The sequence below is a fragment of the Eretmochelys imbricata genome, chromosome 2, assembly GCF_965152235.1.
Source record: "Eretmochelys imbricata isolate rEreImb1 chromosome 2, rEreImb1.hap1, whole genome shotgun sequence".
NCBI lineage: Eukaryota > Metazoa > Chordata > Testudines > Cheloniidae > Eretmochelys > Eretmochelys imbricata.
In genome coordinates, this window is record NC_135573.1 from 105,846,916 (window position 1) to 105,874,642 (window position 27,727).

The window sequence follows — 27,727 nt, forward strand, 5'->3', positions numbered from 1 at the left end:
AGACTTTTATTTTAAATAGCTTTAATTGGGGATTTTAAGCAGTAGGTGGTGAAATGTTCATTTTTTTTCTGACAGAAAGAAATGTAACAGTTCTCAAATGGCATGGGCAGAAGTGAATTAAGTTATTTTTCCCCCAAGATCTCTAAAATGAGGCTTTTACTGCCTGCAGTGTAATAGTTTTCTTTTGCCATGTAAATGCAGTATCAGTCTGGTTTGCTACAGAAATGTTTTCCTAATGCCTTTTTTTGTGCTTTTCATGCTGTGAAGCAGCTGATAGGTGTTCTTGTAAAAGGTAAATTGTAGGAAATTCATATTTAGAGGGATGCTGGCAGTGACTCAGGAGAACAGACGTTTGAAGTGTAGCATGCATTTGTTAGTGAAGAATATTGGTAATTAGGTAGCCTTTTTGAGGTTGATTGGGACAGTGAAATAAAAAGTAGTCTTTTTTTAACCCCTTCTGGCTTACCTCAAGTCAATTATTTAACTTGTATTAGTCTCCGGAGGTATTGCTCCCAGAGTGGGAATTGTAAATCATTTTAAACACACTGATGAATCTAACTTTTTTAAACAGGTACTTTGATTGTCTTTTTGTGCTAAAATGTGAATGTTTTCTTTTAAATATTACATTATAGGACTCTTATCCTGAAGGAAACTTCCAAATATATTAAGTCAAATTCTCCCTTTTGTGCACCGGAAGTGGGAGATGATACTGAATTGGAAGGAAGAGATGATTTTATTGAATGGGCGGGTCAATGCACGAACATCCCTACAGTCCGTTTCTGACAGGGTATCCACTCCACATTTTTTTCCATCAGTGACCAAAATGGCTTGTCAGATTATGCTTTTCTGTCAGCTGGAATAAGGAGCTGGTGGCACATAACATGGCCACTTGCATCAGCACACCTGGCCGCTAAGAAATCTGTGGTGAAAGGGACTACACACAGAAGGTTTTCACAGGAGGAAGTGTGGGAAGCTACAATGGGAGGGAGGTAGTGAGGGCCAGTATTGGGCTGTGGGTGTGCGCGAGGGTTACCAATGTAAAGCCCCAGTTTAGTAAAGCACTCAAGCACGTGTTTAAACCCATTCCTATTCAGGACAGCCGATAAGCACATTATTATCTTTTTAAAGATGTGCTTACGTCCCATTGACATCAATGGGACTCTGCCTTTGTCTACGGACACAGGTTGTACCAATGTAACTACATCGATTTAAGACTACCTTACACTTATTTAGTTTAAGTTGATAAGAAATGAACTTAAGTTAAATCAGTGCCAGGCACTCCTAAATTGATTTAAGTGTCCCCACACAAGAGAGATGCACTAATTTAACTAAATCAATTTCTAAACCACTTTAGTGTGCTTGGAACAATTTTTGTATGTGGACAAGACTTCAAGTGCATGTTTGCTTAAAGTTAAACGTGTTTCAGAGTAACAGCCGTGTTAGTCTGTATTCGCAAAAAGAAAAGGAGGACTTGTGGCACCTTAGAGACTAACCAATTTATTTGAGCATAAGCTTTAGTGAGCTACAGCTCACTTCATCGGATGCATACTGTGGAAAATACAGAAGATGTTTGTTTTTATACACACAAATCATGAAAAAATGGGTGTTTATAACTACAAAAGGTTTTCTCTCCTCCCACCCCACTCTCCTGCTGGTAATAGCTTATGTAAAGTGATCACACTCCTTACAATTTCAGAGTAACAGCCGTGTTAGTCTGTATTCGCAAAAAGAAAAGGAGTACTTGTGGCACCCCAGAGACCAACCAATCCACTTGAGCATAAGCCCCCGTGAGCTACAGCTCACCTCATCGGCTGCATCCGATGAAGTGAGCTGTAGCCCACGAAAGCCCATGCTCAAATAAACCAGCCAGTCTCTAAGGTGCCACAAGTACTCACTTTCTCCTTACAATGTGTATGGTAATCAAGGTGGGCCATTTCCAGCACAAATCCAGGTTTTCTCCCCCCCTCTTCCCCCCCAAACCCACTCTCCTGTTGGTAATAGCTTATCTAAAGTGATCACTCTCCTTACAATGTGTATGATAATCAAGGTGGGCCATTTCCAGCACAAATCCAGGGTTTAACAAGAACGTCTGGGGGGGGGGGGGTAGGAAAACAAGGGGAAATAGGTTACCTTGCATAATGACTTAGCCACTCCCAGTCTCTATTCAAGCCTAAGTTAATTGTATCCAATTTGCAAATGAATTCCAATTCAACAGTCTCTCGCTGGAGTCTGGATTTGAAGTTTTTCTGTTGTAATATTGCAACTCTCACGTCTGTAATCGCGTGACCAGAGAGATTGAAGTGTTCTCTGACTGGTTTATGAATGTTATAACTCTTGACATCTGATTTGTGTCCATTTATTCTTTTATGTAGAGACTGCCCAGTTTGCCAAAAGTACATGGCAGAGGGGCATTGCTGGCACATGATGGCATATATCACATTGGTAGATGTGCAGGTGAATGAGCCTCTGATAGTGTGGCTGATGTTATTAGGCCCTGTGATGGTGTCCCCTGAATAGATATGTGGGCACAGTTGGCAACGGGCTGTGTTGCAAGGATAGGTTCCTGGGTTAGTGGTTCTGTTGTGTGGTATGTGGTTGCTGGTGAGTGTTCGCTTCAGGTTGGGGGGTTGTCTGTAGGCAAGGACTGGCCTGTCTCCCAAGATTTGTGAGAGTATTGGGTCATCCTTTAGGATAGGTTGTAGATCCTTGATAATGCGTTGGAGGGGTTTTAGTTGGGGGCTGAAGGTGACGGCTAGTGGCGTTCTGTTATTTTCTTTGTTAGGCCTGTCCTGTAGTAGGTGACTTCTGGGAACTCTTCTGGCTCTATCAATCTGTTTCTTTACTTCCGCAGGTGGGTATTGTAGTTGTAAGAATGCTTAATAGAGATCTTGTAGGTGTTTATCTCTGTCTGAGGGGTTGGAGAAAATGCGGTTGTGTCGCAGAGCTTGGCTGTAGGCAATGGATCATGTGGTGTGGTCAGGGTGAAAGCTGGAGGCATGTAGGTAGGAATAGCGGTCAGTAGGTTTCCGGTATAGGGTGGTGTTTATGTGACCATCGTTTATTAGCACTGTAGTGTCCAGGAAGTGGATCTCTTGTGTGGACTGGACCAGGCTGAGGTTGATGGTGGGATGGAAATTGTTGAAATCATGGTGAAATTCCTCAAGAGCTTCTTTTCCATGGGTCCAGATGATGAAGATGTCATCAATATAGCACAAGTAGAGTAGGGGCGTTAGGGGACGAGAGCTGAGGAAGCGTTGTTCTAAGTCAGCCATAAAAATGTTGGCATACTGTGGGGCCATGCGGGTACCCATAGCAGTGCCGCTGATTTGAAGGTATACATTGTCCCCAAATGTAAAATAGTTATGGGTAAGGACAAAGTCACAAAGTTCAGCCACCATGTTAGCCATGACATTATCGGGGATAGTGTTCTTGATGGCTTGTAGTCCATCTTTGTGTGGAATGTTGGTGTAGAGGGCTTCTACATCCATAGTGGCCAGGATGGTGTTATCAGGAAGATCACCGATGGATTGTAGTTTCCTCAGGAAGTCAGTGGTGTCTTGAAGGTAGCTGGGAGTGCTGGTAGCGCAGGGCCTGAGGAGGGAGCCTATATAGCCAGACAATCCTGCTGTGAAGGTGCCAATGCCTGAGATGATGGGGCGCCCAGCATTTCCAGGTTTATGGATCTTGGGTAGTAGATAGAATATCCCAGGTCGGGGTTCCAGGGGTGTGTCTGTGCGGATTTGATCTTGTGCTTTTTCAGGGAGTTTCTTGAGCAAATGCTGTAGTTTCTTTTGGTAACTCTCAGTGGGATCAGAGGGTAATGGCTTGTAGAAAGTGGAGTTGGAGAGCTGCCAAGCAGCCTCTTGTTCATATTCCGACCTATTCATGATGACAACAGCATCTCCTTTGTCAGCCTTTTTGATTATGATGTCAGAGTTGTTTCTGAGGCTGTGGATGGCATTGTGTTCTGCACGGCTGAGGTTGTGGGGCAAGTGATGCTGCTTTTCCACAATTTCAGCCCGTGCACATCGGCGGAAGCACTCTATGTAGAAGTCCAGTCTGCTGTGTCGACCTTCAGGAGGAGTCCACCTAGAATCCTTCTTTTTGTAGTATTGGTAGGGAGGTCTCTGTGGATTAGTATGTTGTTCAGAGGTGTGTTGGACATATTCCTTGAGTCGGAGACGTCGAAAATAGGATTCTAGGTCACCACAGAACTGTATCATGTTCATGGGGGTGGAGGGGCAGAAGGAGAGGCCCCGAGATAGGACAGCTGCTTCTGCTGGGCTAAGAGTATAGTTGGATAGGTTAACAATATTGTTGGGTGGGTTGAGGGAACCATTGCTGTGGCCCCTTGTGGCATGTAGTAGGTTAGAAAGTTTAGTGTCCTTTTTCTTTTGTAGAGAAGCAAAGTGTGTGTTGTAAATGGTTAAACATGTGATTAAATGCTGTCATGAATAGGCCCCTATCCTACAATCACACACATGTTTACATTGTCTTCAGTGAAACTGATTGCATGCTTAAAGTTAAACATGTGTATTCGACTTTGGAGGATCAAGGCCTAATATATTGTGTCTTGAGAGATTAAATTTTGTTCCAAAACTGAAATATATAAATTACCACACAAGTCATCTTGAAAACATAGAGCTTCATTCAGTGCTGTTATTTAACATTTAATGGCAATTTTCTCACATTTGCCACTCTCTGAATCATCATTAAACAGTATGGAATAAAGAGTTCATATTTGATATAAAACAATTTATAACCTCTACTCTTGGAATGAAAGTCAATAAATCCAAGAAAGTATATCATTCTTGAACACATCAATTTTTTGTGGTTGTCTTTCAAGTGACGGTTCAGCTTCTTATCAATTATTCAGCATATATTTGAATATATGTTCTGTTTATGTGTGTTTAGTACATTAAACGGAAAAAATCTATTAATGCAAATGTTCAAGTTATAGCACAGTTGAGATAAAATATAAACCAAGAAATAAAAGCTCTGGTTCCTACAGCAACATTAACTTGGACATATTTCATATATGTATTACTTCCTATTCATATTTTGCTGGTTAAAATGTAGTTTATATATGTTTCTGTCCATTATAAAATGTATACTCCAAAATATACAAGATATACATATAGTTGACTTAATATTGCTGCAGAAACTTTTGCACTGTCATTTTATATTGATGAAAGCTTAAATGTTGCATTAATATGGAGTCTTCTGCATTTAATTTCCTTCTTTTTAAAAATAAACAATTTTTAAAATGTGACTATGGTTAATAATGTTGGCATTCAGATAGCCTTAATTAGACTAGAGTTCATATCCCACTGAGATTAATTCGATTGGTGTGCATGGTATTATTCACACCTCATTGAGGGGACTCAGATAGTTTAGAGTTGGGCTCCCAAACCTGCGGTTGCTACCATTTGCTTGGAGAGAGAATTTTTTTTTTTACATGTAGCAGTAATTGACAGTACTTACAGTATTCCCTATAATCAAAACAGGAAATACAACAAATATATAGCTGCTGTGAGCACTAAATGCTTTTTATGGCACCATCTATATTAGCTGACCATTGCTAAATGCAGCAAAAAATGGCCCTAAAGGCCCTAAAGTTATGAGATTTGCAACAGTTCTCACCTGTAGTTCTCTTTTGTGCCTGATATTAAGGCAGGATATTCTTGTGTATTTGTGGGTAGGTTTTTGTTTGCTTTTTGTTTTTAATTATTGTTTTTGTTTTTTCTATAGTACTTAACACTATGGTATCTGAGTTCTCCAGGATTATAATGATTTTAGCTTCATAACTTCTTTCCCTAGTTCTCTTTCCATCCATTTAACTACTTTTTATGTCTTCTTACCCCTCCTTACCATCCATCCTGTTCTGTTCTGTTCTAACCGCTCCATTCCTCCCCCATTGTTCTGTGATCCACAGTTTCCCATCCACTTGCTTTCTCACTTGCCGTTGCCTCTCTCCATACCCTTCCTTGCTCTCTGCTCCTCTCATTAGGACTAGGATGCAATGCAAGAGATATTCCAGTTCTGTCACAGACTTCCTGTGTGACTTTGGGCAAATCATTTAACTTCCATACCTTGGCTTTCCCATTTTACACTACCATGGCATAAGCATGTGAATAAAAATACTCATCTCACATCAGCATTGAGAGAAACTGTTCACTGATGTTTGCAGAGCACTTTGAGGTCCTTAGATGGAAAGTGTTATAGAAGTGCAAAGTATTGCTTTTGTTTTTCTGCTCTTCCTTATTCCATGATTCCCTCACCATGCTCATCTCCTCTGTGGTGCTGTACTCGCTCGGTCTCCTATTCCTCTTGCAATCACCACAATCTCTCTTCCAGTCTCTGATGGAGAAGGCTTCTTCTGGCAGCTCCCAGAGAACCAGTCCTACTTGTTTCAGTGTGTCTGATTTAGAATGTCAGAGTCTGTTCATTTTGGACCTCTTATTGGTCTGCACAGAGTAGAGCACCCAACAGAGCTCCCCATTCTGCCTCTTAATATGGGAGTCAAGGCTGCTTGAAGTGGCTGAGCAAAAGGAAGGGCTGAGCAGACAGGTTTTTTGTGTGTGCTAGCATATCTGAGCAGTGCGCCCATACAGTGGGCAGCAGTTGTTTTTTCCTACTCCCCTTCCCCCCCCCCAGACGTTCTTGTTAAACCCTGGATTTGTGCTGGAAATGGCCCACCTTGATTATCATACACATTATAAGGAGAGTGGTCACTGTAGATAAACTATTGCCAACAGGAGAGTGGGTTTGTGTGTGTGTGGGGGGGAGGACCTGGATTTGTGCTGGAAATGGCCCAACTTGATTATCATACACATTGTAAGGAGAGTGATCACTTTAGATAAGCTATTACCAGCAGGAGAGTGGGGGGGGGGGAGGTATTTTTTCATGCTTTGTGTGTATAAAAAGATCTTCTACACTTTCCACAGTATGCATCCGATGAAGTGAGCTGTAGCTCACGAAAGCTTATGCTCAAATAAATTGGTTAGTCTCTAAGGTGCCACAAGTACTCCTTTCCTTTTAGCAGTTTAGTATAGTAGCTTCCTCTGTCAGATGGGCAGATAAAGAAATATTTGGCTTGTGAACTGGGCCAGGGGGTAAAAAAATCAAGGAGGCATGTATTAACCACTTCCTGAAAAACCCTGGAAAATAATTCCCATAGGCTTTCCCTGACAGCTAAGAGGGGAGAGGACATACCATTCCTCTTTGATCAGCGTCCCTTTCCTTTTGTTCTTAGCCCATGTGGCAGGCCGGGAACCTGTTAACCCTTTACAGACTGCAGCACCTTTGCCTTTCAAAAGGTTGTGCTAGGCATTTAAACAGGCCACACTACCAAGGAAACTTAATAGCTAAAAAATTGTTTCAGTTTTTATACCTTATTAAAGTCATATTTCTCATCTCTGTAGTTGCTTTAGTGAAACATAGCTCTCCAGTCAAAACAGGAATGTGAAATATAACTTTTATTTATGAGTTGGAAGTTATCATTTTGGCCAGATCAGTAAAATATATGTCTAAATGCTCCTTCAAAAGCTCTAACTGTGGTTTTGATGTTTGATTTGTGGATTATGACTTTTTTAAAAGCAAAAAGAAATTTACATTCGATTACTAGGTACGTTATATTAAAAGTGTGACAAGAACTGACAAGAACAAAGAATATTGTTTTTTTTCTTTTAAGTATTCATTACAAGTTAATGCAAAGGCTGTTCTATGACTGAAGGACAAGAATCTTAAACTCAGTTACAAAAAAACCCCGCAGGTGTACAGTGGTCTGCATGCATTTTAAAATACAGTGTCTCTGGGGTCAGTGTTTAAAGATATTTAGATTTGTTTTCATTTACTCTGCTATGACAGTGTAGAGGAGGCCTGCGTAACTGAGAATTGGGCAAAATTAACAATAGTGCAATGGATTCCTTTTCCAGGGGGACTGTTTTTCACTCTTTGTGTTTTATTGTTATAAGTTCTTTGTTACTTAAAAACCTTAGTTAAAACAAAATCCAGTTACCATTCAAATTGGTGACTTTCTTTGAAATCTTCCCAGTCTGGAATCTGGGCTGTTGCTGTCTGTGACATCATTCTATGAAATTCCAATTCCCTTAGCTGGATGCTGTGCTTTCGGAGCTCAGAAAAGCCCCTCCACTAACACCATCTCTCTCTCTCTCAGCCCGTCTCCTACCTTACGGTGAGACAGGAACTCCTGCTGCAGGCTTCTGCAGTTGTGGTGTGAGCAGCGGGATTGGAGTAGCTCATAAGGTACTGCAGTGACTAGGGAGGGACCTGCGGCCATTTTGTGGCAGGCTTCGTTCAGTCCTGGTAATTCATGGGGCCCTTCACCAGAGGGAAAGGAGGCTTAATAAGATGCAGCTCCCCTGCTAAGTAGACATCAGACAAGCAGCATGTCTCATGGCAGGCACTGGGGCCAAGGCACAGATCTGGATGAGCGTGAGTTCAGGTAAATGGACTCCATGTTCCTGCTTTCCTTCCAGCTTCTCTCTGCCTTTGTGATCTGCCTCAATTATGTGTTTGAGAAATTTAAGATGGGAAGGGTGAGCAGGCCGCTTTCTGACTCTCTATCCCCCAGTCCACAAGCCCTACGCTGTAGTGACTCTAAGGCAGATAGCTAGCCTGTTCCTCCTCCAGCAGGATCTCTGTTGGATGATTGGTGCCCTGTTTCCCCAGTGTTTCAGTCAGACACAATGCTGGAGAGGGTCCCAATCATCATAGTTTGAACTAGGGTTGCCACTAGGCTGATTTCTAATGGATCTGTGTGGTTTTTGTACTGCCTTCCTGGTTAAAAGATTTAATGTACCGTTTTTTCCCTACTTGGGATACATTAGAGCAGTGGTTCCCAAATGTTTTACTAATGTGACCAACCAACTGCAATTTGTCTTATTTTGAAACCCTAATCCTGCCCTAGTGTAGAGGGATTGGAGAATGAACCTGCCCCATATTCATCCTGCAGTGGTGGCTCCTGTCCTGTCCTTTCAATGTTCTTTGGAGCAGTTCTTACAGCATTAACTATTTGGCAGCAGGCTGTGGATCAGGATTCTGATTGGGTCACAAGTAGGCGAAGGAGGCCTGGGCCAGCCTCCACTTCATTTCCAACTACATGAATGATGTCTCCTTGGAAGTGGTCACCTAGATACCTATGAACAGCTCAAGAGAGGAGAATCCTCTTAAGGCTACAGTTCCAGGAGATTCAGACCAAGCAGCCGCTCATAGCTACTCCTGTTAAAGGTGAGAAGTTTTCTGGGGAGGCTTTGCATCAAGCTCTTCAGAGCCTCCGTGATGAAATGAACATCCTTTTGGAGCCCAAGAAGCTGATTATCTTTCCTGCTCCAGGATCATCCAGCCCCTCCGATTCCCATTTAAGTGTTAGTAGAAGTCATAGTCCCCAAGGTCCAACTGGGCAAGAGTCCTGAGGAATAGACCTGTGGCAGCAGGTGTGCACAATGCTGGTTAAGGAGAGTTTTTAATACCAGGGAAGCAAGGCCCATCTCTGCTTCCAGTGAGAGGAAATCTCCATTTCCTATAAGCAGTGGGGGCAGATTACCAAAGATAGCTGGGTGCTATCTATGATCTCATTTGGATATTTGTGGATTTATAGTCTTTTCCAAATTCTCACTGATTTGTGCCAGCTCCCATCTCTTATCAGCCAGAGAAGCAAGAAACAATGTGGCTGGACCTACAGCAGAACCATCTTTGGATGCCAATCAAGGATTGCTTTGTAGGGGTCTGTGATCTGTTGTTTGTGATGACAAAAAGCTTGCGGGGGGCCGTATGATTTTCTGCATCCAGTCTTCAATTTGAAGAGGTTTAGTTCCAGTGTAGAATACAGAAAAATCAACATGGAATCACCCTGGACAGTTATACCTGTGGTGGGACCTGGAGAATTCCCTAATGTCTATAGCTCTAGCCATCACCTTTCTGCATATTGCTATCTCTCTACCTGAATATGTCCACTGGGAAGCAAACATGGCTTGTTTTCCCATTGGGACCTCACTGTCATGTATACTTTGTACAAGATAGGTGACGGGCCTGCTGCTAGCAGCTGAGATTCCTGTACCAGATGTAGACTGGCTACAGAGCCTCCTTCTCTGAGAGATACACCAGAGATGTGTCTTCCATAAGATCCTTTAATGAACTGCCATGAATGGCTGATGTGAGCTTCATTTAAATATATTACACATGGTGCCTAGTGGCTGAACAGTATAATACAGTTTAGCACACGATTACACTAGCGTCTAGTCACCAGATTCATGAGAGTAGACAAGAATCTCTCTTATAGGTCCACTGTTTGTTTGGATTCCAAAAATACTTTTGCATAAGCTCTTCATAAGTTTGAGGTTGTGTTTGGGTGACTTTCAGTTGAGATGGCCATGTTGTTGGTCATTTCCTCTGTGTGGAGGATGAGAGAATTAGCAGTTCTTTTCTTATAGGTTCTTTCCTGATCTTACACCAGGTCAAAGTATCCACCTACTTGGTACCTAGCTTTCCTCCAAAATTAACTCTAGTTTTCATAGAGATCAGTCCACTGATCTCCCTTCGGGTTGTCCTCTTACCCCTCTTCTAAAGAGTTCTTAGAAAAATAATTTGAATGACTCAGACTATCTGCACATCTCCAAGAAATTCACTACTCCGTGATTGTGCTGTTCAAAATATTTTTTTTAAAAGGGCAGGAGCTGGAGAGAGACCTTCTACTCAATCATAGTAAAGAGGCTGCCATTAAGAAAACCTATGTATTAGGTATCGTTATTACCTGTACTGTAATAAATACAGGGTTTCACATTTCACTTGTACCAATCGGGCACGTCTATGAACACTAACAACTTTAAATGTGAACTGTAAAGCTTTTAGAAAGTAATATAAGTGTGCAGGAATCCAAATAATGAACAGAATAGACAGCAGTTATGGATTTACAATTTACAAATATATCTACATTTAACAGCATATTTGAAAATAGCACCACATCCGCTCACTGGCCACATCTTGTGTAGTGTTCCTGATGTTTGTTTCCTGTGTACAGTGCTTTAAGAGTCTTCATATTTTAATGTGCTATATACATTAGAAGTTGCTATTGGATTCATTTTAATTTGGACCAAATAAACTATACACAGAATTGAAATGTGCACACTTTGGAATATACTGAAGTGAATAAAAACTAAATATTCTTTGGAGACAATGTGTTTTTGCTCCTCAAGCTCAGAATCTGCTCTTCTGTTGTTTGAGTACATAAGTGCCAAATGTTTGAAGGAGGTTGATTCCAGGATTTAATTAATCAAGAATTATGTCCATAGAATACTTAAAGGCTTAACCTAAATCTTCCAGCACAGTTCAGACTGCAAGATTAGCCATATTTTATTTTTGAATCTGCTTTTTTTTTAAAACGGACATACTCGAAACAGTGTTTCACCGGTATGCCATACATAGCATAACTCATGCATGTCACAATCCCATAAAATCAAGATGATTGAAGAATTACTTACTTTTTTATGTTTAAACCCCTTCGTGTTTATGACAAATCTGGTAGACTGCAAGCTAGCGCTTCAGTTTTTCTAACCTATTAGACATGATAATGGTATGATTGGATTTGTGTTACACTGGTAATAGCATAAGCAATACTGCACATGTTTTTTCTTACGGTGGCTGCAACTGGAAATGTCAGTGAGGTTTCGAGTTGTAGATGACTGCAGCTTTGCCTCAGCAATAATGGGGCTTATTAAAGTGATACCAAAAGCATATGTTGTTGTGATATCTCCTCCATCCATGGTGAGTTAGATATTTTACCCCACTGTTTATTTGGTTGGCACCTATTGTGCAACTAGTAGTTTAGCCCATTTCTAGACAGTAAAATCCTATTTTAGCCTTAGGAAATAAGAGCCAATTTAAAATACTTCAGTTGTAAAATGTGATTGGAAAAGGAAAAGAAGTGTGCAAGCTGTTCAGGTATACATCCCTCACATTTATGTTGTTCAGTGCCCACTTGGTGAGCAATCTTTCATCCCATAAAACCATATATTACATATCTGTGGTGGTTTCCCACACATATTTTGCAAGTATCTACTCTATGTGCTGGTTGGTTTTTGTCACTGAATGTGTTGGGTCCCCCTAGAGAAGTGACCGGTCTTACTGGTCACGTTATTTTTTGCCTTTCATAATCACTAATGGCTCTTATAGATTTTTTTCGCAACTACAGGAATTTAATTTCAAAATCACAAGCTGAGTACATTTGAACCATCATTGATTACAAAACAGAAACCAGAATCTCCATTTTTTCCCTCAAGAATGAAAGTGATTCCTTCAGCCTGAGACCTTAGTGAACTTTATTTTGCGACGATTAGGAGGTGGATAAAAAAGAAAGTAAGAGTTGGTGGGTATTAGATCAATACTGTGTAGGCATTCAGTATGCATCATCTTTACATTTGTATCTCCATAAACACATCTCTTCTATAGAAGTGCATTTATTTTCACTCTTCATTAAGAATGAGTGCCACTAATACCAAGAGAATGTGCATTTAGCATAATGTAATCATTGGGATAGTTGAGTGCATGGCTGATATTCAGAGTTAAAAATGTTAATGACCAGGTTTATACCATGTTGACTCTTAGTTGTTTTATAAAAATCTGTTGTTAAAACATACTGATATGACCAACTCATTGACAAGTGATCATGCATATGAAACTATGCTAAAGAAAGGGAAGTGTTGACAATAACTCAGTAAAGAAGAAAGTCATGTTTGTTTATTTATTGTTTGTAAGAGAGAAATCATAATCATATTTATTTGCAGAGATTTCCCTGGACTTGGAGGTTTATTATGGGCGGTAATTACAACCAATGCAGGAAATAAGATCATTGTTTTACAATTAGTCTATATCACAATGCTTCATTAGTAGCAATCATGTGACACTGAATATAGTCTTACAGCTGCAACAAACCTCACCACCTTCTGTTCCTAGTGCAAGGCACACTTTTTCAACGTTGTCTTCTTTAATATAAACATAGAAACATGTACATAAAAAAGAAAAACCTACCCTACCCTACCAAAACACTCCACTGTACACACATTTCTGCCTGGGGGATAGGATGAGTCATATTGCTTAATGCAGTACTGGAAGGCACTCAGATACTCCAATGATAAATGCAGAATAAGACCCTATATAGAGTAAATTAGAATATAAGTTGCAGTGCTTCATCTGGTCCTGTACAACAGTTTTGCCATTATGCGAGATGAGTTACACTAGGGAGCTAAGAGAGTGATGTATTTTAAAACTGACAAGAAATCAAAACAGATCTAGACTAAACAGGTGATACTTTATTATTGTAACATACATATAGTCTTTAATGGTCTGTAACTGTCATTTGAGCAATAAATGAATAAATTAGACACCTACAAGCGGAGAGAGAAAATGAATATGGGGAATGTTTAAAGAAAGTGGCGGGGGAGGAGGGGGAAACAAGTCCAAAATATCACACCCATTCTTTTTGTAGCCCGAACTGTAAGATAAATAACGTAATCCTTTCATAACGAACTATTGCATACAAGTGAAGCACCATTTTCTCTGCTTTAGCATTCACTGCATTCCTATCAATAAAGGAGACTGCTTCATACAAGGTCAGCCTTCTGTAAGCACCTTTTGCAATTTCCATTGAGATAGTCTGATGTCAGCAATCTATAGCTGAGTGAATTCTTATTAGGAATTCAGTACATTCTGAAGCAAGCAACTAAATGTTTAAAAGCTTGATCCTGTCGACCACATTAGCATGAGATGAAGAAAAGTATTTTTTATATTCAGGTTCCCTGCCACGAATTTCTGTTTAATTCCTTCTCCCTTCACATAATGAACTACCACCAAACCCATTTAAAGGAAAAATCATGGATCTTCCACGACAATGCAGCCTGGAGATTTTTTCAAAAAGAAAATTGTCATCGACTGGCATAGAATCCTAGGTCCTCTCCATCCCTCATAGCAATCTGAGATTTAATGAGTCACAGATTTTTTACATTTTGTTTTTAATTTGACTTAGCATTTTATGAGGCAGAGTCTGGTAATTCACATTAATTTTTTTATAGTCATATTAACTTTCTTGCTTATATACAGAGCTTACAGTTAATAAATGCCTCTGATTTCCATAAAATATTCAGGGCAGGCCACTGTTACAATGACTTTTTTTTATCCCTACTGCTAAACTTCAATCAGTTTCAAATCTGAAGTGCATTAAATGGCTGTGTATAATGTTATAATTTGTGCTACAATAAATTTTTTATAGTTATTGCTGGTTAGGAAAGGAGCTTATACAAGAGGCATTAATTGCCATGCTTAATTATTTAAAATATATAGATTTCTTACCAGTTATTTGAATGTGTAACTCATTTACCATGCATGTAATGTTCTTGTTTAGCAAAGTGTACAAAAGGATTCCTGTCAGGCTAAACTGAAATACTGAACCGCATCAAGCAGGAAAGTGTCTTAGCATTTCAGCTCTTCTGTTTTGCTCAGAGGTTCCAAATATGCAGTTCCTGGGGTTCTTTCCACAGGATAAATGTATCCCCATTTATTAAATGGCATATCTGCACTGTGTTATGAACATCCTTTTGTTTAGACGGTGCAAAAATATCCTTGGTGAATTATGTCTCTCAGAATATTTTGAGATAGCTATAGTTTTTCTAGGACATTTGTTACTAATTTATATCTACATTTTCCCTCTTTAGGGTTTAGTTGGCAGCCCAAAGCAGTTGGAGTGTCCCTGTTGGGGTAGTTGAGGGTACCCCTTGTCACAGGTGAATCCTCAGGTGGTGCAAAGCCAGCATAGCCAGCAGAGTGCAGGGAGGAACGGGGTAGACTCTCTGACAGGTCCTGGGCTACTGTGGCTGCTGGCTGCAGGCAGTGTGATTTAGAGGAGTCCTGAAGCTGCCGTAAGTTTCACAGGTAGTCATTTCAGCTCCAACGGGCTGAGGATCAAGGTTGTGGAAAGACACATTCATGCCCCTCCTTCCCCTACACCTTTGCTTCTCATCTGCCCTGAGTGTATACTTTTCCCGCTTGAGGGTTGAGCCCCACTGGGTTTTATGAAATATACATAACCAAGTGCAGTATCATTCTAATATCTGATATGTCCTTTAATGAGAGCCAGTCATTGTAGGGGGATAGACATGATCTAATGTGTCTTTTTCTTCAATAGCAATGATCCTGGGCCCTATGGCAGTGGTTCTCAACCAGGGGTATGTCTACGTCTGGAGGTCTTCCATGTGGTACATCAACTCATCTAGATATTTACCTAGTTTTACAACAGGCAACATAAAAAGCATTAGCAAAGTCAGTACAAAGTAAAATTTCATACAGACGATGGCCTGTTTATACTGCTCTATATATTACATCATTGTTTCTCAACCTGGTGGCTGCAATTCATTTTATTATTATATGATAAAAATGAGAAAGTAAGCAATTTTTCAGTAGTAGTGTGCTGTGACACTTTTGTATTTTTATCTCTGATTTTGTAAGCAAATAGATTTTAAGTGAGGTGAAACTTGGGGTAGGCAAGACAAATCAGGCTCCTGAAAGGGATACAGTAGTCTGGAAAGGTTGAGAACCACTGTCTTATGGGTCTGGTTTTCAGATGTACTGAGTGCCACAATTCCTCTGAAGTTTTTACACTACCTTCTTTTAAATCTAAAATGTCCCTTTGTTGCAACGAGTCATACAGTTCCACTACTGGCAGCTGTGGGGTAATGCTACTATAGTCCAGTCATCAAGAGGTCTGGCAGCTTTGGATGGGATCAAGCGCATTCAATCCAGCAGAGTCTTCAGCCCTTGGGGAGAATTACAGCTTTCCCAGATACGGTTCCCTGGGCCAGAAACAGAGTTCAAGTTGTGCCGGAATGCTCGGAAATGCCATTCCAGCACTTTTAACAGCATTGCGGTAGTTGTGGCACCATCACTTACGCGTGTGTCAGAGGGTAGCTGTCCCTCCAAAGGCATCAGAGGCCCAGCCTACCTCAGACAGGCTCCACAAGAGAGATTGGGACAATCTGGGAGTTGTTAAATCACTGAGTAACTGGAGGCATTTAATTAGGCAGGGAAGCACCTGGGCATGATAAAAGGCTAAGGACCTCAGTTAGAGAGAGAGAGACTTCAGAAGAGAAAGGAAGCTCCAGCAGATTGAAGCTCCCAGAGAGTCCGAACCAGACAAAAGCTGTGCTGTTTGGAGAGGGAGAGAGAGAGAGAGCGAGAGTGCGCACTCGAATTAAGTGGAAGCTGTGCTCCCAGCGTAAGGAGATGGAGGTAGGTGGAATATGAGCCAAACAGAAACGATGCTTCTAGGGCAGAGAACCTAAAGGGGGATCCTGGAAACAGAAAGCTCCTGGTGAGCCTACCAGGCCAGGGAGCCTGGAAGAACTGCTTCAAGGGAGGAGAGAATTCACAATGGGCAGAGAGGCCAGAAAACTCTTCCTGGTGTTTGGAACAGCCTTTTGAGAGACCTTCACGGACCTGGACATCAGAGGAAAACTCCATCTAGACCGCATCAGGAGTTCAGAGACAACAGCAACCAGACAGAGCTACTGGACAGAGGCAAATACTAAACTCAAGACAAGTGACATATAGACTGGGACTGACTGAGCCCCTCAGCCAGGAAGCTGAGGTAGAAAGGTGTTGTGTATGTCTGTGTGAGGTTGTTCAGTTAAAGACTTTCTGGTAAATAAAGGAGACCCTCTGTGGAGGATGCTCTCTAATATCTCAAGCTGGTCTGGGCTTGTTTACACCCCAGGTGGAGGGAAATCAAGGCAGGATTCTCTGCTGTTCTGCTATTGACCAGAGGGACAGGAACATGTACATACTCTTTCTGCATCTTCTGTTGGCTCAGTGGAAGCTGAGGGACAGTGGCCTACAAGCAAGGATCCTTCTGTCTCCAGAGGCCAGACAATGTGTGTTTTGGTTGGAAGACTGTGTGCCAGAAGAGAGGGATGTTATTGCAGGACCTGTAAGGAATAACGTTTATACTAAATACCAGCCTCTGAGATGGGGAGTGACTTTGTAGTTCAAGAAACCTGGTCCAAACAAGTGAAGTTACTTCATCAGTCTACTTAAGGGACAGCTCTTCAGGGAAGCTCTGGGCTGAGAGAGTCACCCTACTGGCCTTCAAGAAACAGATATTATATCTCCCAATTCATCTAGACAACATGACTGTAGTCTCTTACATCAACAAGCAAAGGAGCACCAGGAGCACAAGGCTAGCTCAAGAAGCAGCAGCGCCAAAGAACTGGGTGAAATAGCACCCTCTGCCAATTAAGATCAGTTGCTTAACTGCTAAACTAACCTAGCAGATGTTATATGGGAATGGGAGCTCAGGCTAGCAATTTTTCTGCTGGTGTGGAAATTATGGGTCACTCTATATGAATCTAGAAGACCCACCTGAGGTATTATGTCTAAGTTGTACATTCAGAAATGAATCAATTTAGTTTGGAAGTACCTACTAAGGAAACTGTCACCCGGGGTTAGAAGGTGGATTGCAAGATAGGAGAGCTAAGCACAAATCCTTTGGAGGCAGAGCTACTCGTATCTAGGCGAATGAAATGGAGCAGCCCTTTCCAGCTGGTGATTTCCCGATGCAGAAAATTCCTTTTTCACTCTCTAACTGTGCTTTTCTTTTTATATTATACTCTCTCCACATGCCGTGCTATCACAGCTGAGATCAACAGAGACACTTGCACAGAAGCAGAGTTGGTATAAATAAGGCTGCTGAAAGGACGTTTTCTGTGAGGGCCCTCCTGCTTTGAAATTTGCTCCTTGCCACACCTTAGTCAAAAAAGGGTCTGAATCTGATGACCGTCAGGGCATGCTGCAAAGCTCGTCTTCCCTCCTTGCCCCCTAGGCACTTGACAATGGAGCCGAATAGTAAGGGTGGTGAATTGTTGGAGAAGAGGGATGGTTTTAGCTTTGTGTTTACTTGGGTTGCTGGTTACGGGCCATATTGAATGGTATTGCTGTACTTGAGTTAGGCTGGAATGTTGTTTTGCATAGGGGCACTTTTAGGTTGTGTCAAAGGTGCCTTTAGTGTATCAATAGGCAGCCTTCTGCAGAGTGTGTGTGCACGAGCACATCTAAAACTGTTATTCTCTAACACATCCATTTTCCTTTCTAACTGATATTTGTACCTGACATACTCCACTGTTTGGGTTTTTTATTATTTTTTTATTTACTGATTGGTGATGTAGATACCTATACACACTTTAAATTTCTCCAGTAGATCTGCTGGATTTCACTCAATATTTATTGATGTGTTCTCTTAACTTAGTGTGCCCTACTTTATGCCTGTGTAGTTAAAATCTCTCATTACTACAAGCATGCTCTTTACACACGTGATTTTGATTTCAGTCCATTATCACAGCACTTCTGTACTTGTGCTCCACTGGTGCACATGCTGCTATGACACGATCATGGGAAATTCTTCCTACGTGTGATATCAATGCTCATTGCTGGTACAATCAACACTTGGGGATATCAGAAATGGATATCTATCAGTCTCGCATAGCTCATCAGAAAGTTGCAGAGCAAACCTTTCCCCACTGGTTTTGAATGCTGGTACCCATCATTCTCCTTCGAGTGCTTGCTCATGTCCATTCCAGGCTAGGTGTGTGTGCACCAGGTGCACTGTTGCCAGAGTTTTTTCCCTTAGTGATATCTCTTGGGCCGACTCTAGCACCCTGTGGAGCTGCGCGCATATGCACCGGTATAAGGGGTGCCGCCAGCCCGCATCCTCTCAGTCCCTTCGTACAGCCTGGGATTGTTGCTGGAAGACCCTTTCTTGCTCTGACAAATCTGTCGGGACTTCAGACCATGAAACCACCACGGTACCAGCAGACTGACGGTGCCATCAACCCTGGAGTCTCTCTCTCTTTTGGTCCCTCCAACCCCAATGGGGCACCTACCAGCTCTGGCATCTGGAAGCAGGAGGGAACAGAGTGTGTCAGGTGCCTTCCCGGCACCAGGCCCCCTGGCATCATCTAGGGGCCAGCCCCACATGATCTCAGCATCCCTATCCTTGGCCATGCCACTGTTCCCTGTAATTCTGGCACCATATAGAGGTGGAAGCTGTTACCACTCCACCATGGTTGCCGAGAGAGGAATCCTCTTCGGAGTCCGAAGGAGAACCCTATGATGTACCGCCAAAACCCCACCATCAGTACCCAGCCTATGCCCCCCCCAAGCTTCAGAGCCAGTCCCACAGCAGGTACCTGGCCAGCGGGTCACTGTCGATGCAGTGGCCCTACTGGAATCCCTGGGGGTTTCCCCCAGTACTGGGGCCTTCCTCCCACTTGATGGTTTCCGAGAGATGGGCTACTGCTCCTTTCTGCTCAGCATCGGATCCCGACTCTGGTACTGACCCCAGTGCCGAAGTCCAAGAGATGCCTCTAGGGGACGTATTTGAGGAAACGGAAGGAACCCCTTCTCTGGTGCAAGCCTTCTCCTCGTCCTCCCCAGATGAGGCTGTTGCAGGTCCCAGCCCAGGATGATTTCAGGACCTTCTGAAGCGGGTCGCTTCAAACCTGGGCTTGCAGATGGAGGAGCTCAAAGAGACATCATACAGCCTTATTGATATCTTGGATGCAGCAGCTCCATCCAAGGTGGCCCTGCCCATCAATGAGGTGGTAATGGAGCCAGTCAAGGCCCTCTGGCAAACCTTTTCTTCTCTGACCCCCGCTTCAGGGAGGACAGAGAAATTATGATGTACCGGGAAAGCAGATTTGATGACCTGTACTTGCTCCCCTACCCCACCCTGGAGGTTCTTGGTGGTGTCTGCAGCGAACTTCAGGCACACGCACAGCTCTGGGGAGTCTGCACGGATTTGCGGACCCTCCACCTGCTCTTGGCCAGATGGGGATACGGGCTGGGGCTGCTCTCAGCCCCCTTGCACCATGGACAGGTAGAGTGTCTGCCACAGCTCCCCAGAGCTGCCCGGGCTCCCTGGCTGGGCTCCATGCTGGAGGTGGGGCCTTGGGGAGAAGAGGAGGAGGGGTAGGGGGCAGGGTCCACCCCTGCAAAAAGTAGATGTGCCAGGCCACCCTACTTTCTAAAAGTGGGAGGGTCCTGAGCCCCCTTCCCCTGATTCTGGTGCCACTGCTGCCTACTGTACACCTTCCTCCGATCCTCTTGGTTCACAAGGTTCTTCTGAAAATCAAATGGGACAAGGCAAGAATTATCCTGATAGCAGTAGTGTGACCTCACCAGCATTGATCTGGCACAATTCTGGACCTCTTGGTGGCAGCTCCGCTTCGCCCAGACTTGATTTCACAAGACCACAGCCGGTTGCTTCACCCGAACCTTCCCTCCCTGCACCTAACTGCATGGATGCTGCATAGCTGAACCCTGAAGAACAGGCTTGCTTGGAACAGGTTCCACAGGTCTTTCTAGGTAGTAGAAAGCCTTCCACCAGGGCTACTTACTTGGCCAAGTGGAAACATTTCACTTGGTGGGCCTCCCAACGGGATCTCTCTTCATCTCTATCTTCTCTTCAGTCTATCTTGGACTGTTTGCTCAACCTAAAGCACCAGGGTCTAGCACTCTCATCTATTAAGGTTCATTTGGTTGCCGTCTCAGCCTTCCACTCCCCAGAGAATGACAGATCATTGTTCTCTCACGACACGACAGCCCAGTTTCTCAAGGGGTTGGAAAGACTGTATCCTCTGGTTTGCGAACTGACCTACCCACCATGGAACTTAAAATTGGTCCTGTCGAGACTTAGGGGCCCCCATTCAAGCTGTTGGCATCATGCTTCCTATATTTCTCTCCTGGAAAGTTGCCTTCCTGTTGTCAATCACCTCAGTCAGAAGGATCACTCAGATCAAGGCCCTTATGTCAGAATCACCTTACACATTGTTCTTCAGGGACAAGGTTCAACTGCGCCCCCATCCAGCTTCCTGCCAAGGGTGATGGCACAATTCCACAACAACAAGGTCATTTTGCTACCTGTCTTCTTCCCAAAAGCTCTGAGGTACGACGGCTTCATACATTGGACATTAGGCAGGCCCTTGCCTTTTGTATTGAGAGGACTAAGCCCTTCTGGAAATCCACACAGCTCTTTGCAGCAATAACAAAGGATGAGAGGGCTACCTGTGGTAACCCAAAAAATCTCTTGTCCTGGGTAACTGCCTGTATTCTGGCTTGCTATGAGCAGGTGAACATCCTGCCTCCGGCCATCGTGACAGTTCATTCCACAAGAGCCCAGGCTTCATCAGCAGCATTCCTCGCCCAGGTACCAATCCAGAACATCTGCAGAGCCTGCAACCTGGTCGTTAGTTCATACCTTCATGTCCCACTACACCATCACCCAACAGGCCCAAGGTAGGATTCTTCCCAAAAGTGGGGGGGGCACAAGGTCTCTTGGGCCCCTCCACTTGCCTGGGGTGGAAAGGCCTGAGAGCAGCCCCTGGCCTGTGTCTCCGCCCCGCTGGCCTACCACCCCGGGCAGGTGGAGGGTCCATGGCTCTCCACAGTTGCCCATGCTGATGTTAGCCTGACCTGGCTCTGGCTTCCAGGGTAGCCTGGAGGTGGGTCTTCAGGGGCCAAAGAGCCACAACTGGGCCATGGTAAGAGCTGCCTGGGCAGCAGTGGGGAGCCACGGACCCTATACCTGCCCTGGATGGGGGGTCCGAGTGGCGGGGACACAGGCTGGGGGCTGCTCTTACCACCCCACTGCCCTGGGCAGGTGGAAGGCCTGCAGCTCTCTACAGCTCCCTGGGCCAGGTTCCAGCTTTGGGGACGAAGAGGAGGCACAGGGGGCCAGGACCATGATGAAAAGTGGATGAGCCAGGCCCTTTTCTGGTGCCTTTTCTGGAGCCCCTGGCCCAAGACGATGCCAGTTTTGGGAGAAGAGTGTTGCAGTCAGCACATTCATTAACTTTGAGTCCACTTCCTGGGGTACCGCTTGTGAGTCACCTAGCATGGAATGGACATGAGCAAGCATTCAAAGAAGAAAAAACGGTTACCTACCTTTAAAAACTCTTGTTCTTTGAGATGCGTTGGTCCTGTCCGTTCCATGACCCACTCTCCTCCCCCTCTGTCGGAGTTGAATGGCAAGAAGGAACTGAGATGGCATAGGGCCATTGGTGCTTCTTATATTGGCGCATACACATGCAGCCCAACAGATATCAGTAAGGGAAAGATCGCTGGCAACAGCGCATGTGGCATGTACACACCTAGCACGGAATGGGTATGAGCAACACATCTCGAAGAACAACAGTTACGAAAAGTAAGTAACTGTGTTTTCTTTTTTTTAAACCCTTATTACTCTTTGAGGATACAGACTATATCTGTCATTCTACTTTTTCCTCCTCAGCTTTCTGGTACAAAAAATGTGCCTGGCTAAGGCATTTGGAAGTTACTTGCAGAGTACAAGAACAAATGAATCAAATAAAATGAAGACCAGTGTAAAACCGGTGTGAACTAGAATAAGGTTGGGAATCGACTATCTGCTTGCGGACCTATTAGTCTTGCCGAGCTGACACAACCCTCTCCACGGTCCTGGGCAGGCTCTCTGCGGCTTTCCAGTGCCCTTGCAAAACAGAAATGTAGAGTTTCTTCTATTGTTCAGGCTCTGAACGGGGAACTGCAGTTGATTCCCCTGGTTATCTTTGTAAATCCTAAATTGTAACATCACAGCTACAATAATTCACCACATTTATTTTTTCTTCTGAGCTTGTGATGTTTTCCTTAGCAATGAAAATTTTATTAGCTCATGTATCATGAGCTAATATCATAATTTTAAATGTATATGCATATCCTATTGTTAATATGAAGTGTGATAGGTCTGTGTTGTAAAGATCAGGTTCACCTCTGAGCTTCCCCAGAGTTCAGGGGAGTTCAGATCCAGGGTGTTTGTTCAGGTCTCTCTCTCTTTATCCTTCCTCCGCTACATAATGTAGCGTGTGTATAACTGTAATTAGAAACAAAGGAAACAAAATTGAACATAATGAGACATTTAAAATCCATTAAAAGGGTTACTCTGGAAATGGTATGTAAGCTTTGAAAGCTCTTCTTAGAAGCAGAATTTAGGTGCAGTTCAGTTGTGGCGCCACACAGTGTCACAGTTGGTCTTTACGTCTACTCAGTATTTCTTTCTGGTTGTAGATGAAGGTATTTACAAAGCTGGTGAAAAACGGTCTGAAATGTGGGGGGCAGCAGAAATCCAGGAAGATGAAGACACTCAGGTAGAGGTTCCAGTGGATCAGGTAATCTTTAAGCTTTGAACGAATGACTAATGTGGAAAACAAATCTTGTGTTTTTCTTTTGTCACTTCCCTTGATGCCGGCTGCATTTTTTTTACAGGGTTCATTTGTAACGTTCATTGGTACAGCATTGTATACAAGATTGCACTGCTTTTGAATACATTCCCTTTCCTTGAATGCTTTCTGAGTTCCAGTTATTTGTTTCTGTCAAGAGATAGGCCTCTCCAGCATGCTCTCTTGTTTCCATGCCTGCACATGTTCTTTTAACCAATTACCAGACTTAGGTTGGTTCAAAACCCAACCCCCACACCTTGTTGTGGGGTCTGATTTATTAAGTCTTTCTGTAAAAGGTGACTTACCCTGTTAGTAACCCCAGGTCACTCCACTCTGGGTCCCTATAAGAGTCCAAGTCAGCTCTTCATCATGGTTCAGGAGACAACCCCACCCCTGACTGTCTTCTCTATCAATAACCCCTAGGCCTCTCATATATGTATAGGCCCTTTAAAACCTTACTGGGCCAAATCACATGGTGGGATGGGTTGACCATTAGGTACCACTGCCCTTAAGAGGGCACACCACCCCATCACAGTTTCCTATGTATCAGTGCAAAGTCCTTGCACTCCCAAAATCTACTCAAATACCCCCCAAGTCTTCAGAGGATGTTTACTGTAAAAAGAAGCCCGTGTCCTGAGGTGAAGTGTACAGCATTGTTTCCAGTAACCATGCCCTCACCCCGCTTATTTGCGCCTTGTCTACATTTGAAAGGGTTTGCCCGAATAGCGGTACTGGTAGAGTTTTACAAGCAGCCCCACTAGCAGAGAAGCTGCTGATACTGGAAAGGGTTGTTTTCCTGGCATAGCTTAAACTAGTTCCCAAAGAGAATAAGCTTTACCAGCAAAAAAGACTTTTAAAGTGTAGACCATCCCTCAAGATGCCTAGAAAACATCAGTAGTTTACTAAGACTGAGGAAGGGTGAATAAAGGGGATCTGCTGGTCTCCACCCACCCACCCCAGAAAGCTTCTTGGGAAGTACCTGCCATTTGGTACCATCTGGTATACTTCAAAAGACAAAGCAATCACTGTTGTATAATACTTTAACATTCTACTTTTTTTAAACTGTAATTGATGTCTCCCTTGCATTTGTTCTTTCTCTTTTCCCTTCCTTAGCCCCACTTTTCTTTCTCTTGCATGTCTGGGTATCCTTTTTCTCTTCCTTCATCTTCTTCATTTTTCCCTGCATTGTGTTCTCTTCTTCCTCATGTTTTCACTCTCTCTCCCCTCCCCCTTTCTTAAGCCCTCACCTCTCCCGCTATTACTCTTTCTTAGCGTAACACTGCAATCCTTCCCTAAAATCCCAAATCTACTCCCCTGGCTCACCCACAAAAACTGCCGAGGTTGCTGTACATTACAGCGATCTTGATTAAGACACCTATGGACCACTAGCGCAGACTGTCCAAAGCATAGTATGTTTCAGCAATAATCCTTTCCCCCATATTGCTGAAGAAAGGCAGAACTGGGCTGCTCCACTCAGCCTTATGCCAGCAGGTGGAGCCCTGCTCTGTCAGAAGGATTCCCTACTGCAGGGGTTGGCAACCTTTCAGAAGTGGTGGGCTGAGTCTTCATTTATTCACTCTAATTTAAGGTTTCGCGTGCCAGCAGGGCCGTCCTTACCCATACACAAAGCATGTAGCTGTGTAGGGCACCAGGAAATTGATTGCCCCAAATTTCCTGGTGCCCTGCGCAGCTGCGTGCTGCTCCAGCCTCTGCTCCGGCTCTTCCCCAGGCTCCCGCCCCTGTTCTGCTCGAGCCCCGCCTCTTCCCGCCCTCGCCCCGCCCCCACTCCCCTGAGGACTCCAGAAGCGGTTGGGCGCGCACTCACCGGTAAGTGGAGCGACCGGCTTCAGCCTGCTCCGCTCCCCTGGCTCCCAGCCGTGCCGCTGGCAAGTGCTGGGGGGGCGGTTCCCCCTCGCCCCAAGCCCGGGAGCCAGGGAAGCAGAGCAGCCTGGGGCCTCAGGCCTCTGCAGGCAGGAGAGTGGGGGCTGGCCCCAGGCCCCCGTGGGGGATGGGGGCTGGCCGCTTCCTGCGGGAAGTGGAGTGACCCGGCCCCAGCCTGCTTCGCTCCCCTGGCTCCCAGGCTTGGGGGGAAGGGGGGAACCACCCCCCCAGCCCTTGCTGGCAGCACGGCTGGGAGCCGGAGAGCGGAGCAGGCTTGGGCGGGGTCGTTCCAATTCACGCAGGAAGCTTCCAGCCCCTGTCCCTCACGGAGGCCTGGGGCCAGCCCCCCATCCCCTCCCCGTGGAGGCCTGGGGCGGGGCCCCACACAGTCCCCCTTATGGAGGCCTAGGGCCAGCCCCCCCCACTCCCGCCCATGGAGGCCTGGGACCCCACAGCACCCAACCCCCCCACGGGGGGCTGCGTAGGGCACCAAAATAGCTAGGGACGGCCTTGCGTGCCAGTTATACATTTTAACATTTTTTAGAAGGTCTCTCTCTATAAGTCTGTATTATATAACTAAACTATTGTTGTATGTAAAGTAAACAAGGTTTTTAAAATGTTTAAGAAGCTTCATTTAAAATTAAATTAAAATGCAGATCTTATTAGTTTAGTGCAGTGGTTCTTCACCTGGGGTGCACGCACCCTCTGGGGGTGTGAGATGCCCTTTCTGGGGGTGCGAGAAATGTGAGATTTTTTTAGAAGGTAAATCATCGAAAACACAAATTAAGCACAGGCACATAAGTGCAACTACTTGGTTTCATCAAACCTATGTATTTATTAACATTATACATTTGTTAACGATTACTGTAATATACAAACAAAGTTTTTCAGTTTTTAAGCTAATTGTAGTGTAATTTTTGATAAGGGGTGCGAGAACATATTTTGAAAAGCAAAGGGGTGCAGGCTGCAGTAAAGGTTAAGAACCACTGGTTTAGTGTGATCCTTGCCCTTGCTTTTCCTTGCTGAGTTTTCCACTGTCTGGCACGTATTTGGATACTTTAAGCTGCAAACAAGCTTCTGAGTGATCAGTTGTTAACCGAGAGGGACTGAGGACAGATTTCATGTGCGAAAATACCTGTTCGCACAGGTTTGTGGATCCAAATGCTGAAAGCATTGCAAACGCAATTTTCTTCAAACAGTTACATTTCAGTGGCAGGGACGTCCAGCAGGTCAGAATAGAGGCCCATGATCTCTCTTGGTAGCTTCAAATGCACTCCGCAGATCTACAAACTTTGATGCCCACAATTCTGAGCTTTTTAACTGAATGAGCTGCTTTTTGAAATCTTCAGCACCCATCCACTGAAATACAGACGAATCCAAGTCACTTGAACTTTTCAGGTTTAATTAGAAAAGAAAGCATTGGGCCAAATTGCTGGAAATCTTGAAATCTGTCAGAAAATTCTGATTCCAGTTCTTGCATGTACATTCCAATCTCATCGACACTGGCAGTGCAACGTGTTGAAAGCTCTTTTATGTGTTGGAAGTAGCAGAAAGTAGAAGTTTGATTATCCCGAGAAAAAACTGCTAGTTTTACAACAAATGCCTTCCAAGCTTCATAAAGATCCAGAATTGTTTGCCCTCACCCTGGAGACAAAGGTTAAGTTCATTTAGGTGAGTGTTGATGTCAATTAGAAGCATGAGTTTACACAGCCATTTGTCATCATCCAGTTTGGGGTAGTTTTGTTCTTTTTCCTACAAAAAGGCCTTGATTGCTTCAAAACAGTTTACAAAGCACACCAAATCCTTGCCACAACTTAGCTACCGAATGTTGCTGTGAAGTGGAATGTCGTTATAAGCACTGTCCATTTCTTCTGGCAGTGCTTGAAACTGTCTGTGAGTCAAAGAAGATCGAGCAACAAGGAAATTCACAATTCACACGGTTGTATTCATCACATTATTAAGCTCTGAATTAGAAATTTTAGCACACAGGCACTTTTCTTGATGGATGATATAGTGAAATTTGACAGTCGGACGGCCAATTTGATCTTCAGGTATCTTTACAAATCCCTTCTGTTTTCCGACCATGGCAGGAGCACCATCTGTTGTCACACAAAATATTTTTCTGATGTCAACTCCTCATTCTTCAAAGTGATTAACAAAACTTTCCACTGTATCTTCCCCCTTTGTTGTGCCATGCAGGGGTTTTAGGCAACAAAGTTCCTCTTGGATTTCATCGGAAGCACAATATCTCACAACAACTGCTGAACGTGGAATGTCGTTTATATCCATGCTCTCATCAACTGCAACGCTAAACATTGCTGTGTCTTTTAATGCAGTCGTCTGCTTTTCCTTAATGTTTTCTGCCATTTTGCTTATGCGTCTTGCAACTGTTCTGGCAGAGACAGGCAGTTTTTTTATTCTAGATATGATCGAATCTTTATTTGGCAAATCATTGAACAAAATCTCCGAACTGCTGAGAAAAACTTCTTTTATATATTCCCCATCTGTAAACGGCTTTCCGTTTTTTTGCAATGCACTGTGCAATCTTGTAACTT

General features: G+C 43.8%; 1 protein-coding gene across 1 annotated transcript in view; it reads left to right on the forward strand.

The window, feature by feature from the left end:
• DCDC2 (doublecortin domain containing 2) overlaps nt 1–27,727 on the forward strand; it is a 130,388-nt gene that overhangs the window by 71,611 nt on the left and 31,050 nt on the right. Inside the window, exon 9 of the mRNA XM_077809096.1 lies at nt 23,140–23,240. Coding sequence (XP_077665222.1) covers nt 23,140–23,240 — 101 coding nt within the window. The remainder of the gene's footprint in view (nt 1–23,139; nt 23,241–27,727) is intronic.